The sequence below is a fragment of the Otolemur garnettii genome, unplaced genomic scaffold, assembly GCF_000181295.1.
Source record: "Otolemur garnettii isolate 467f Iridium unplaced genomic scaffold, OtoGar3 scaffold00027, whole genome shotgun sequence".
Taxonomy (NCBI): domain Eukaryota; kingdom Metazoa; phylum Chordata; class Mammalia; order Primates; family Galagidae; genus Otolemur; species Otolemur garnettii.
The window spans coordinates 10,115,105-10,131,045 of record NW_003852422.1 but is presented as its reverse complement, the minus strand read 5'-3'; the positions used below and the strand labels follow the sequence as shown (position 1 = coordinate 10,131,045).

At 35.1% G+C, this 15,941-nt stretch overlaps 1 protein-coding gene across 1 annotated transcript in view; it reads right to left on the bottom strand.

The window, feature by feature from the left end:
- CDH19 (cadherin 19) overlaps positions 1 to 15,941 on the bottom strand; it is a 60,968-nt gene that overhangs the window by 5,187 nt on the left and 39,840 nt on the right. Inside the window, exon 9 of the mRNA XM_003788407.1 lies at positions 1,806 to 1,923. Within this exon, the coding sequence (XP_003788455.1) occupies positions 1,806 to 1,923 (118 nt within the window). The remainder of the gene's footprint in view (positions 1 to 1,805; positions 1,924 to 15,941) is intronic.

The following is a 15,941-nucleotide window of genomic DNA, read 5'->3' as shown; positions in this document are numbered from 1 at the left end:
TCCCAAGTAGCTGGGACTACAGGTGCCTGCCACAACACCTGGCTATTTTTTGTTGCAGTTTGTCAGGGCGGGGTTTGAACCCGCCACCCTTTGTATATGGGGCCGATGCCCTACCCACTTAGCCACAGGTGCTGCCCTCAATACATTTTCTAATGAGACACAATAATCTACAATTCAGAAAAACACTAAACTATAGTCATACTGATTCATTCATCTGGAGAGGACATTCAAAAATTGACAAAAATGACAATATATACTTCAACATATAGAGAATTAATCTTCTCCAAATCCCAAAACATTCAGACCGACTTCTTTCAGTGTAACTTGTGCCTCAGCACTGCGGTTTTACATTTCTTTTTAGGATTGGCTTCCTCCAAAATATTTTCTGTAACCATCTTACAAACTTTAGAGACAATAGCAGTAAAGTGCAAATAAATAAAATTGTTTTAAAATGCATGCTTGCTTATGCCTTTTGCCAAATCCTCTCTTTTAAGCCAATTCTCTATCAAGTTCTTGAGAGCTATAAAGCCCATGTGATTTTATTTACCAGGAAGATCTACAAGGTAAGATAGAGAGTTGATTTCTTTTTGAATATGTATTTTATTAAATTACTTGTAAATGTAAACATTAAACCAAGTCAACCTTTTATGTTTCAATCAACTTATTTCCCTCAAATTTATTTTATAATAATAGTAACAAACCTAAGATAATGCTTTTTCATATTGGTATTTGTACATTTTTTTCCTAAGTATATTTGAGTTCCCTTCCCCAGGGAAATTTGACCAGAATGAAATGGGCAGAAACACAAACTATTCACTCTTCCACAGAAGATCCCGGACTGAAGCTCACCTCAGGTGTTAGGACAGTTGGAGGAATTTGGTTACAAATACTTGAGTAATAAACCTGGCAGCGTTTCATATCCTTGAGGTATAAAGTAAAATTAAAATGGAATACAATATTGTGACCAAAAATCTCTTAAAGTGAAACAAATGCAGAAAGAAAACAGATTGCCTCCGTATAAAGTTAATCTGCTTTTACACAGAGCGGGGAAATATTCTGCCTCTTAATATAACATTCATTAGAACTCTTTATCCATAGAGCAGTAAAATCATTTAGTATAAAAGGAAAAGTATTAGTAACTCTCTTAAATCAATTATATCTATTTATAGCTCCTAATTAATCAGCCCAAGTATCTTTGCTTCAACCAAACTACCATGACTGTAGGTTAAGTATTTATCATTTCCTCCCTTAGACATAGATTGAAATTTGAATTATACGAACTCATGAAAGGAGGCATGGTGTCAGAACTGCGATTATATTTTCAGGGTCATTCAGATTTCTCAGGGGCTTCCAGACACTGAGGGCTTTACAAAGAGCTTCTAGTTTAAAGAAATGCACACAGAAATGGAACACGTATTTTTGGAACTTTTTCTTTGGGTTTTATTTTCTGCTAGAGAGAATAGCAGTAAAATGAAAATCAATAAATCGTTTTAAAATGCATGCTTACTTATGACTTTTGCCAAATCCTCTCTGTTAAGCCAATTCTTTATCAAGTTCTTGAGGTCTATAAAACCCATGTGATTTTATTCACCAAGATCTAAGAGGTGAGAGAGATAGCTGACATTTATTTATTTGTACAAAATAAATTTTTTATTGTTAACTCTTTACTATTTCTCAAACTTATCTTGTTACAAAACCAGTATAAATTTCATTGTATTCCGCTAAAATGCCAGACATTCTATAAGATCAAACGTGATTCACAAAGACCAGATCAACAGTCTTTACAAGCCAATGATAGATATTACCTTGATTATCTCTGATTGTAAAACTTGAGTGGTTTGTGTCATCTACTGATAGATCAAAGTAAAAATGGGGATCTTCTATAGATTCATCTCTGTCTACTGCACTGATGTTCTGAATTGCCTAGAACAATAAAGAGAGACAGATTCTAGTTGCTGTTTTTGGATCCCGGAACAAGATCATTGCTGTTATGAGTATAGCTTTGATTGAAATTGCTTTACCAAAATTATTAGGGACTTGGTTTAGAATAACTGTCAAATGGGTGGCAAATATTTAAAACACTTTCTAAAGCTCAAAATGTATTGTCTCACTCCTTTCAAAACAGAGTCGTAACATAAGATATAAGGTAAATTTTTGTTGCTAATCAGGTGGATTTTGTCAGTTCGGTTTGTTAGTTCTCAGAGCGCCGCTGGTACTTGTCAAGGCTTCTCCTCCCCCACGACCTGTAGCTCCCTTTCCTTCTTTATCCTTCTACTTCTTCTTACTTTCTCTGGATGCCAGATATTATGATTTGCTGAAGTTATATATTTTCTGCTTATACTGAGAACAAAACTGTGGTACAATTATTGGGTTACTAAAGTATTTGCTAAAGTAATAAGATTTTTTAATTGATTGAAGGATATAATGCATTTACAGCTTAGAAACAGTGTATATCCTTTCCCTTTGACTCATCAAGATTATAGGAAAAGTGTTCCACATCAAATACGTTTCTCTCTGTATCTCAGATCATAAAACAGCGGAGTAATGCCGATATGCTCAAATCACTTCACTGTTCATCAACTAACGGTTTTCTTTCAAGACATGAATGTGTCAGTCAAGAAGTTCATTACTGTCAGAAAGGAGATACGCTGTCGAGATCACATAGTGAGATTGTGATTAATTCTGGAAATTAAAGTAAATTGATTGTACAAGTTATTGTTTGGAGTTTCTAGCATTAAAGTGCTTTTAGCAACATGTCAAACAAAAATATCCTCAGATGCAAGATGACAGGCCTAGATTTATATTACACTAAAAAAAAATAGAGATCTTTTCAAATGCATAAAAACTTCACAGAACTAATACAATTTGCACATTATTTCTCTCCATTGATTTGTTTCTTTTTTCTCATAACACAATCCTAATTAAATCAAAATCATTTCATGTTAATTAAATAATCTAATAAAATATTTTTATGCACTTTGTACTTATAATAATAAATGCGGGTATTAGAGTAAGGCTTTGATTTCAGAATATCATGAGATTTTTATAGGTGGGATGAAGGGCAGGGGCTTGGAAATCTGACATTCTGAATCCTGGCTTTGCCATTAATAAGAGTTACAACCTAGAAAAATAAAGATGCTAACATTGACATTCATGTATTTTTAAGATTCCACATCTTAGCTTGTCAGAGAGATTGTTGCGTGCACAGTACATGTCTGTTATTTGTTCCTCATGAAAACAGTTTTTGGCTCAGATTTCCACAGAATGGCATCCTGCATATTGCTGGGAATCTCATTATGTGCATATTTTGAAGGAATATCAATAACACTGTGTAAAATTCATGTTTATCTTGTTAGCACAGGCTATTATTAGTTTCTGATAAGGAGTATTTTATTGTATTATTTGATGTTCTAAATATGAGCATCTGACTAAATGGTTTTGTTTGTTTGTTTGTTTTTGTTTTTTTCTGAGACAGAGTTTCTTTTTTTTTTTTTTTTTTTGCAGTTTTTGGCCAGGTCTGGGTAGCCCTTGGTAAAGTGCTATGGTACCACAGCTTACAACCACCTCAAACTTGGGCTTAAGAAATTCTCTTGCCTCAGACTCCCATGTAGCTGAGACTACAGGTGCCTGCCACAATGCCCGGCTATTTTTAGAGAAAAAGTATTGCTCTGGCTCCGGCTGGTCTTGAACCTGTGCAATCTACCCACCTCGACCTCCCAGAGTGCTGGGATTATAGGCATGAGCCACTGTGCCTGGCCTATTATCTAAATGTTGAAAACGACTCCTTTAATTATGAAGGTTTAAGAGATTGGAGAGACTTGAGCTTTGTATTAATATGTTACAAAACAAACTTCTAATTAATCAAAGTACTCTATACATATATGGAAGTGAACTGAATGAACAGTTCTGTCCCCTTTTCAATGAATTTCCACTCACATTTACCTCGTACATTGAGTTGCCAGTAAGATATATTGTATTGGGCTCTATTTCTTAACAAAAATAGTGGGCCACTAGCATAATAAAATCAATCATATATAAGGTATTATTTATTCCATTGAATTAACCTTGAACATGGATGCTTTTCATAAAAAAGTAAATCATTGGCGTACACAAGTCTTGGCTGGGGATATTCATTGTTCTGTTTACTATAGCAATGAAAGAGTTTTCATTTTAATTTTCAAATAAAATTTTAAGGAAGAAAGATAACCATTTTCCTGTTATTAATTATTTAGCACATGTGTTTTTTTTTTCCTAGGAAAAGATGTCCACTTGTCATTTCAGATTATTATGATTCAAGACTACATCCAATACTATTTACACACCACAGTATGTCCTTTATTTAACATGCAATTTGAGGGTAACGAGTCTAAGCTGCAGTCATTGTACACTGTGATTTGGAGCAAGCAAGGCATCTGAGTCTTTCCCCACCTTCACAGCAGGTAACAATGAAACCTACTTTGAGGAATAGTTAAGGAAAACTTGTTGGCTAAGAGTATAATCTATAAACTGAATTATAAACTGTCAGTCAATATAAAATAGGAGTATTAGTTTATATAAATTATCAATTTTTGAGATATACTTAATAATGCCTTTCCTCAACACAAAAATATTAAACAAAAAGTAGTTGTATAAATGAATACAAGGAAGGATTTCTTTAAAAAACTCATCTAAGTTGCTTATTTATCTTGTTATTCTAGATATTTGTGCCTTGAATACTACGGATGAAAAGTGTTTCTCATTGTCAAGAATTATTAACAAAAGGGAATGAGAGCATCACCTTTTATGCTACTCTGATGAGAAAGTGATTCCAAATTAAATCCGTTTTACAAAATAAAATTATAGGGCTCAAAAACTTGTTCAATAGCAGTTCAAACAAAGTTCAGATTAATAAAGTAATAGAACTGGAGCCAACAATGAAATCTGGCTGGGCTGGTCTTCATTTCTGTCTTCGTTTAACATGATACTAAGGGAAACATGCTGAGAAGCACATTGATGGTCTAATATTTTCTCCCTGGACAGATGGAGAGGTATGCAAATTTTCCTAAAAGGACTTTCCATGAAATTATATTATGCATGCATATATTTCAATGATGTAGATACTATATTTTTTTTGCCACTAACTTGTACAAATCTATGTTCAGTTAAAAATTGCATATTCTCTTTTATCTGAATATATATTTCCTCAATTTTCTTTCTTAAATTAGTTTTTAAATATACTTTTAAAAATTCACATAAAGATTAGTGGTGCCTGTGGCTCAAAGGAGTAGGCCGCTGGTCCCATATACCAGAGGTAGTGGGTTCAAACCCAGCCCCAGCCAAAAAAAAAAAAAACAAAATTCACATAAAGATCAGCATATATACATGAAAAAATTAAATTATAAAGAAATCTGATTAATATCTCAATTGTGTGCATTTGATTCACTGTCACTTAGAACAACTCAAGCAAATTTCAGAAAGCAAATTTCAGAGGCTGGGGGTGCAATGGTGGATGGATGGAATCCTGTGTCTCTGTCACCCTTGGTTACTGGAGTAGAGGGCCAGGCAGAATTCCAAAGATTAAAAGGATTGAAGAAATGCATAACACCTAGAGTACATAATAAAAGTACATAAAACACCTAAAGCGTGTGGTATTAAATATATGAGGTGGGCGTTAGGGGACCTGGTTCTAAACTGAAATGAGAAAGTCTAACTGTAGAAGTGAGCTGGGCAGCTGTCATGAGAGGAGGAGGAGAGGGTATTGCAGACTTTGGATTTTATACTGAGGCATATTCACATGTTCTGTGTTGGGAAAGACATCCTCATCACTTTTATTTGCTAAGCCATTACCCTATGACAAGAACGACATTTTAGAACGCTCATTCTGAGGTCTGGAAACAGAGAACTGAGTCAGCAAACTGCTGTCACGATTCCAGTGAGCAACTGCTTGGTAATCAAAGCTTCTTGAAATGATGTACAAAAGGACTCTGACAATCACAATTATGAAATATGAGTTATTTTTATAAAGAAATGGTACAGAAATTACCGAGGTGTTTTCTTCAATTGAGGATGGTACAACATGCTTCCAGATGGTGATACAGCTTCCTAAGTCCCCAAATGTGCCTCAGAGGATGCTGAGTTCCATATAATGTCACCAAAATATTATCTTTTCACCATATCCAAAAGAGAATATTTATACACACACACACATACATACACATATATATGTGTATATGTATTTTTTCTTCTGGACCATTTCCCATCAATGAAAATTTGACTGTCCTAGAAACTGGCTACATCATTATAAGGTTAGCTGATAAATACGATTGCTTAAAAATATTCTGTGATATATTGTGTCATGAGCACTGAGAGACTGGATGAAGAAAAGTTGTATTTTGTAGGAACATCTCTCTGGAGAATTATCTGAGTAATGTTTACTCCCAAAGAGATATTAAATCCCTGATGGCATGGAAGGAGTGGAGACAGAGATGAATTGACACATGAAAAATATAATATGAGCTGGGATGAACACAAATTAATGATTGATTATATATTGAGAATAAAATCTACAGTCAATTAAGATTGTTGTCCATCACAACAAGTAAAGCAAAAATGCAGCCTTCAGAAGGGGAAAAGATATTTGCAAGGTATGAATCTGACAAAGGGTTGATAACCAGAATCTACAGAAAGCTCAAATTAATCAACAGAAAAAGAGCAAACAATCCCATCTACTGCTGGGCAAGAGATATGAACTGAACTTTCCCTGATGAAGACAGACAAATGGCGAACATTTGAAAAAATGCTCATCATCCCTGATTGTCACAGAAAAGCAAACCCAAACCACCCTGAGATATAACCCAACCCCAGTGAGAACAGCCAACATCACAATGTCTCAAAGTTGCAGGTGCTGGCGTGGATGTGGAGAGAAGGGAACACACATACACTGTTGGTGGGAATGCTAACTAACACATCCTTTTTGGAAGGAAGTATAGAAAATCCTCAAAGAACTCAAATTAGGCCTCCCATTTGATTCTGCAATCCCATTACTACGCATCTACCCAGAAGAAAAAAAAATCATTTTGTCATGAGGACATTTGCATTAGACTGTTTATCACAGCTCAATTTACAATTGCTGAAATGTGGCAACAACCTAAATGTCCACCAACCCAGGAATGGATTAACAAGCTGTGCTGTATGTATACCATAGAATACATACATTTAAGAAGCTGTGCTATATGTATACTATGATATTCCATGGTACTCAACCATTAAAAAAGATGGAGACTATCTTTTGTATTAACCTGGACTGAGTTGAAACACATTCTTCTTAGTTAAGTATCACAAGAATGGAGAAGCAAGAATCCAATGTAGACGATCTAATACCTAACCACATAAGAGAAAATTCAAATCATTCCAAGGCTGGGAGCAGGGGAAAGAGGGATCTAGGAGAGGGAAGGAGAGAAGGGGTTGGTGGTTCTCCCACCTGAGGGGCACAATGTTATGGTGTATGGCACACCTCTTGGGGTTGGGACACAGTTATAAGAGGGAATTTACCTAACAAATGCAAACAATCTAACCTATTTCTTTGTACCCTCAATTAACCTAAGATAATAATAAAAAATTCACGAAAAGAAAAATAATGTTCTCCATGTATTTTTCTTTTCTTTATTTGTTTTTACAAAATTTGGTAATTTACAATAATTTTACTAGGGATACTGAAAAGCAGGGCAAGTACAGGAACTAATTTGATATAGATCCAGCTAACTAGATAAAATTTCCCGAGTTAGTTGGATTTATACTTTAAGACAGAAAAAAAAAATGGGCAGAGAAACATATCTAGAGATCTGTAGTTGAGAGGTAGAAGTAGATGAAAGAAGATTGCGTTTAGGAAAATTAAAAAGGATGGATACAGAGAAGAAAGTGAGATGAAAACCAGATATTGCAACGTGGTGTCATTGAAGTTTCGGCAAGGTACAATTTTTACTTGAAGACAAGGCAAAATCTTTATCACTATAAGAATCTAAAAATCACCAACATTATACTTTTCTCTGATTCTTAGTATTAGTCAGGATAACGGGCCTCATTGATTTGAAAAATGATACCTATTTGCACCAAATAGTAAAGGCAAATACTCTAATGTCAGCCTATTTATTATATTAATATTTTGCAAACTTCTAAATGTACTCTCTCTCCTCGCCCTCTCCCCATCCCAGTCACTGGTACATTCAGAACACAAACAATTGTGTTTACACGCTTAGATCATTGAGAAAATGTTTGGTTTACTGTAGAACAGAGTGTGACTATTCCAACTTTTAAAAAAATTTTTATATAAGAATGTGGCATCTATCAAAAAATGACAGATATAGGACATCTTTTAATCTGTCACCTGTCCAGGTATTTGAGCATATGGGAAATGAGACAAAAATCATCTTTATAACACAAAGACACAGGTAAAATATAAAATATTCTGTTAATTATTTGTAATTAATTATATGTGAAAACGATGGTATTTTGGATGTTTAGTGTCAAATAACATCGTTAAAATTTACATCGTCTTTTAACAGTTTTAAATGTGGTTACAATTAAATTTAAAATTCCATCATTTATTTGGCAATATTGCATTCCATTATCTAATATTTTCTCTTTTTATTAAATAATATACATATAGATCATGAATACATTTATGCACATGTGGAGTACAATGTATTGATTTTTTCATACAATGTGACATGGTTACATCAAACTAATCAACACAGCTTTCACCTCATTTACTTGATTATTGTGTTAAGACATTTATGTGCTACACTTGACAGATTTGACTTGTATTATCTAATATTTTCAAATAATGTTTCTTCTTTATTTTATAAGTGATTTATATATTATTGCATGAGCCTCAGCTTTAGAATTTGTTGAAATAATAGTGTAAAAGAAAGTATTTATTTCTTAATACTCTTTTCAATGATACTATCCCATGGATTTCAATATCACATTATTTTTTGATGGATATGAGTACTAGTTATAAAATTTCACTATTATATTTATTATGTGTGCATTTTTACTTGCTATATTTATAACTCACAATTTTTTCTGTAAAGCAAATGAACAAAAAAACCCCTGAAAATCGTTATATTTCTTAACTTTTGAAAAATTATATAAGTTAATAGATTTCCTTAGGCATCTGACAAAAAACAAAAATAGCTTATTCCACCCTCACCCACAATAACAATGTCAAATGCAAACAGGTACCATCTAGCTCATTCAGATTTCCTTAGAAGGGAATGTATCCCATGTTAAAAACTTGTAATATTATCATGGTTTAACTGTTACTGTTAATATTAGGAAAAATTACTTTTGGTCAGCACAGTAGCTCATACCTATAATCCTATACTCTGGGCGGCTGGAGCAGTAGGACCACTTGAGCTCAAGAGTTTGAGACCAGCTTCAGCAAAAATGAGACCTCATCTACTATTAAAAATAGACAAATCAGGTGGGTGTCATGGACGGCAGCAGAGTCCCAGCTACTCAGGAGGCTGAGTCCAGAGGATCATTGGAACCCCAGGAGTTGAGGTTCTTGTGAGCTAGGTTGACACCATGGTTCTCTAGCCCCAGACGCAGAGCAAGACTAAGACCCTGTCCTCGCCTCTCTCCTCATCCCCCCCAAATAATAATACTTTTTAACAAAGTCCTCTTCTACCAATATTTTCATTTATAAAATTCTTAAAGGTAAAGATGATAGAGCGGAAGATGTATCATTATTTTGCAAATGAGGAGAAAGGTATTCAGCCTGGTTAGGTGCTTATTGTTCCATTTGGGGAGTGTGGATGAGTGATAATAGAGAACGTTTGCTGTGTGCTGTGTTAATCTTTTTTGTTTTCTTCCTTGCTGTTTTTGATGTTACGTTTTCACTTGAGGGGAAACATACTTGGATCAAAACCCACGGTTTCCTGCACATGTGATTTTTAGACAATAATCAAGAATACCAATCAGCCTATGCAATATTCTGGAAATTAACACTAGGAACAAACGCTCATTGCAATTCTCCCTAAAGAACCATTTCATCTCTCAAAAACATGGGAAAAAGCAACAGCAAACAAAGAAACAAAAAAAGACATTTAAAGACAAAAGGGAACTAAAATTATTGTTTCAGTGCCGTCCTGTTCATTTTTCTCAAAGAGGAAAAGGTGGAAATCTGCCAAGTTCACACAGACACTCTCTGCTTCCAAGCTTGCCACGTTTTGCTCAGACTAAATGAGACGTGTAGTAGATAATTCCAATCAAAAGAGGAACAGAGAAGACTGAGTTATTAAGTACCTATCTTTTAAAAAAAAAAAAAAAAACTCTGGTTACCTTGGGGGCCAAAAATTATGATTAGCTTAAAACAAAATAGTTTATTATTATTATTATTATTTTAGTTTTCTGATCTCCTACAGTGTTAAGCAATTTCCAATATCACAAAATAAATCCATATTAACTAATTACTAGTTATTTTTGTCAAAAGCAGATTCTTTTTTAAATCATCAAGAAAATATTTATATAGTGGGAGATGTTGTAAGATCTTTCTTCCTTAAAATGCATGAGGAACCTTTAAAATTTTTAAAAAATACTATAGTTTCCTTCTCTACCTACTCAGAGATTTGTATTATAAAAAATGAACCACCAAATCTCAGATATAAAGTTTCGCAATTCAAATAATTTTGCTTTATTTGTAAATACATGTTACAAAAATTTGATAATTCTGATGTTAATATATATAATAGGAAAATGTTGCTTTTATAAGATGATTAGTTGATTACTATGGAATCTACCTGCCTCAATTGTGTTATTTAAGACTCAGTCATCTGGTTGCTCTATTAATCTAGGAGCTACTTTAAAAGATCATTTTTCCTTTTATTGGGTTTCAGGTGTTTTATCAGGTATACCTTGTCCTAAAACACTATTTATTTTGGTTATTATTCCTAAATTAAGTAAAATAATCTATGACTCAAATTATATTTCATGCATTTTGTCCATGTTTATGATTGCACATAAGCAATTGATTAAGCCTGTTTTCTATAAATCAATGTATTAGAAATTATTGTTCTCTATAGAAAAGAGTAATAAATATTCTATATTAAAAGAATGTATAACAGAATGTGGTTTCTAGACTCAGTATTTTTTTAAATGAGCATACTATGACTATGTATTATAGTAAACAATTTGGAAAAACTTCAACATTATTCAGTATCCTTGGGAAAACATTCACAATCACGCATATATTGCACAGAGTATTGAACAGTTGATCATTGGCAAACTCACCACGCTGTTTGTAAAATGTCACTCACTACATCAATATCAAGGAACCAATTTTTATTTATTTGTTTGTTTATTTTGAAATAGAATTTTTTGTGTCTCTCTCAGTAGAATGCCCACAGCAACCTCAAACTCTTGGGCTCAAGTAAGCCTCTTGCTACATCTTCCCAGACTACAGGCACCCACCACAACTCACAGCTATTTATTTTTAGAGATAAGGTCTAGCTCTTGCTCAGGCTGGTATGGAAATCTTGAGCTCAAGCAATTCACACACCTCCACTCCCCGGAGTGGTAACATTGTAGGCGTGACTAAACCCGGCCTAATGAACCAACTTTTAAACAAGCTAGTCCTGCTGTATATTAAAGACAACTATTTCAGAATTTTACAAGTAATAATTTCCTCACTTATTTTTTTCTTTATTTTTAATTAAAATGTATTAATGTAATAAAAAGTTGTAGGATTTATGAATATGGTTTTCTGTTAATAAAAAACTTAGTACTTTTTATACTGCTTTGAAACATTTTATTTTTATTTACCTTTTTATTTTAAGTAACGATGTATTTCATTGTATGAAATGCTTTTTCCTCTTTCTGTTCTTATTACCATTTAATATTTTCCCTATTCATTCCATTAAGCTTAGAGAATTCCATGCTATTCCTAGGCTGCTTTTCTCCATTCGGCATTTAAAATATTTTGGCTTAAAAAAAAAATTATTTTAAATTTTCCATAGTGATACATAGAAACTAATGCTGATCTTATTTCTCAATTAGTGTTCAACTCTAGGTAAGAATGTCTTTTGCGATTTGAGAGAAAGATTATTTAATTATGAACATTTATAAGATTTATAATTAAAGGAAGACCTTCTACAAATTGTATCTAATTCTAAAATGCCGTAATTAAAAATAACTGAAGAAAACAAATTTACAAAGAAACAGCAAAATGAGACGTAGTTATCTTAAGAAAGGTCTTTAGCATTATTAAAAATAAAAGGGGAAGAGACAAAGAGCTAGATAGAGATAGTAAAGGTGGGATTTTCCTGCAGTTTTCCGGATTTTATTGTTTTGACCCCTCCACCTGTATTTCCTGCAATTTCTCACGAATAGAATGGTACAATTTTAAGGGCCAGGCTTCGTATCAATCTGAATTCAAGTGAGGGGGAAAAAACCACACAGTAATTTAAAAGGAAGAATTTTAGTAAAAAGAATTTTAAGCTTTGATAGGAGAGGAATCATAAAGATGTAAGAACACCAAAGGGTATCCTGAGGCTCCGTAAAAATACCCCAGGGCAGACAAGCCTGAAAGGAGGCCTCTGCCCGAGACGAGTGTCAGCTCCAGCACGTCATGCCTGCTGAAGATGTTCTCTGGGTTTCCTGGGTCCACATTCTAGACCACATTTTTCATGCAGACAGAAACAACCCTCCAGGAAGCAAGTGGGAGCATGGACGGAAATTTAGAGGGAGTTGGCATGGATTAAGAGCAAGGTCAGCGCACCGCGTCCACATCCCGAGGTTCTAAGATAGCTGTCATTGGGCCTAGGCTGGAAGTTGCAAGGATTGCCCAGCCACTGCACAGGTTGGGGAGGTTTGGGTCTGTGTGCGACTGCACGCACCGCGTATATCCGTACACATACATACAGTTGGTTCAGTTTGCTGCATGGAACAAGGAAAGGCAAAATGCCACACCTGGAAACCAGGGTATAAAAAGCCCCCTTCCTCCTGCGTCGTTCATCCCGTGCCCTCTGCCCGCATGTCTCAACATTGCACTCACTATAAAGAAAAACGCTCACAGAGTCCGAAGCCTCCCATGGCGCTGGGGCTTGTTCTGCAGGTTCTGAAGGATAAACACGCAGCGAGAGACAATGAACCCGTAAGGTAAGTGGCAGAGCCTAGGACATCGGCTGTACCAGAAAGGATGTGTAAACAATTAAAGACGAATATGTTGAGTCAAAAGTACAAGGAAACTGGTATGGATGCATAAGGATGTGTTTTTCCAAACATTCTTTGTCCTTTTATAATTCCTTTTGTGATGTAGATTGCTTATAGGATATTTTTCCTTGTTTTATGTGTGTATGTACAAATACTTGTGTACAACTGCACACTTTTTGAATAATTACTTTGCTAATGTTTGGAACATGGAATTAGTCTGGCTCTTTTTAAAGAGTCCTGTGGACAAAGGATACAAAGTTTCATTGTCAAGTAAAATAAGTTCCAGAGGCCGGGATGGTGGCTCATTCCTGTAATCCTACCACCGTGGGAGGCCGAGCAGGGTAGATTGCCTGAGCTCCGAAGTTGAAGACCATCCTGAGTCACAGTGAGACCTTTGTCTCCAAAAACAGCCAGGCATTGTGGCAGGCACCTGTAGTCCCAGCTACTTGGGAGGCTGAGGCTGGTGGAACACCTGAGCCCAGGAGTCTGAGGTTGCTGTGAGCTATGACTCCAGAGCACTCTATCAGGGTAACAAAGTGGGACTCTGCCTCAAAAAAAAAAGTTCAAGAAATTTTTGTACTTAGTTAATAAAAATTGACAATATGTTGTGTGCTTGAAAATTGCTGTATTTAAGTGTTCTTACCACACAAAATATGTGAGTTACAGATATGTTAATTAGCTTGATTAAACCAGGCATGCATATATTAAAACATCACACATACACTATATATATATACACACAATGTTTTCAATTAAAAATATTTTTTAAATTATAAGTAAGTAAAGATACTGTAGGGAAGAGAAAGAACGAAATTCCTCTGAGATTCTTCACATAGATCCTCACCACGTCCTGGCACCCCCTCTGCCTTCAGTTGCTGATATTAAGAAACTGTATTTCTGCCCTCAGCATTGCCTGCTGTACATGGTCTCCATGTTTCATTCCGGCCCAGTCTCAGTTTCAGCAACTCACGTTCAGGGATCTCGGGCTAAGCAGTTGAAGGAAGGTCTTCCTTTTTCTTTCTTGCTCGCCTTTTCTCACTCTCCAGTGGAAAGGCGTCAAAGTGGTTTTCCACCTGGCATTGACCCCTGAGCTCCCTGCCTGAAATCTGAGGCCCCGCACGCTGGCTCCCATTTACCCTTCACTTTGTCCAGAATGTGATGATTTTATACATGTGATGTGTCTATTTCAGAATGTGTGCGCTGAAGATGCAGCTATGTCCTTATTTTATTGATTTCCCACTTATTCCTTATTTTTAAAACATTTCCTCTGAAAACTTCTAGGTAAAATGCTCTGATCACTACTTTGCTGATAAGTTTCCTTGTTAAGATTGTGATGAGCTTAAATAAATAACTTTTGTACCTATTTTAATAATTTTTGAAAATATTTACATAGATATTAAATTAAAATAATTATGTTTTCTGCATGTACACAGTTTCAGTCACATGATTCCTGCTTGGTTACCTTTTAAAGCAAATATTTTTAAAAGCTTATTTCATACGTTTTAATGTTCACACATTAATATTTCACTTTTAGGAAGGTGTAAGAAATTAATAGTTCCTTTGGACATTTTCAGTGGCAGTCTGTGAAGTATATATATGAGTATATGTATTTTAGGGGTTTGGTTTAATTATATTGGATAAAAACTACCCAGTAAATTTAAAACCAGAACTTTCAACCCAATTCCATCTAACTCTTTGATGGATATCTAAGAAACATGTGGCAGAAACGATGATAAACTTATAGAAAAGGTAGCATAATGCCGGATTGTTGGACTAGGGCATCTCAGTATATAAGGAAAAAGTGTCCAGGGTGATACTATGAACAGTGGTGGCATTCAAATCATCTGTGCACTGTTTTTAATTCATAAACTATCGTGTGCAAAGCAGGCTGAGAGGGAAGTGTCGGCTTCCCCTTGGATGTGAGTGGAGGAGCACAGAACGTAGCCATGTAGTAGAAGTCTTTCATTTATTTACAGGACCAAGACAGAATTCCAAAATTTGATAGTGACATCAACAAGTCTCCTTATGAATTATCTTCTTATGTCTGGGCTTCCTCCTTAAAGCAAACTGTAAAATAGGGCTGACTGACGTAACTTACTGGAATCTGATCAGTGCATATCCCAGAAAGGAGGTAAGGATTAATCAAATTAACCTTCTCTCTCTCTTTTTTTTTTTGGACCCTAACATTGTAAATGGTATTATTCTGAGTACAAAAAGAGAAAAATCCCCTTTTCATATATTTTTTTTTTTTTTTTTTGCAGTTTTTGGCCAGGGCTAAGTTTGAACCTGCTACCTCTGGCATATGGGGTCAGCACCCTACTCCTTTGAGCCACAGGCAGAGCCACAGGCACCACCCACATTATTAATTCTTTAACCTCACCTATGCTCCAGTGCCCAATTTTTCTTAACTGAAACTGATTCGAAGGAACAATTTTATAATGAACACATTTAAGTTAAGATCCACACAAGTTCCATACATATCATCTAGTTGATTTTATTTTTTAGTATTGAAACAGGGTCTCACTCCATCCAGGCTAGAGAGTAGTGGTATAACCACAATTCTCTCCAACTGCTAGGCTCAAAAATGATCCTCCCACTGGGACTATAAAAGTGCCAGATTACAGGGATGAGCCACCATGCCCAGCTATGTCTTGACTTTTTTTTTTTTTTTTTGAGACAAGAGCCTCAAGCTGTCCCCCTGGGTAGAATGCCGTGGCATCACAGCTCACAGCAACCTCCAACTCCTGGGC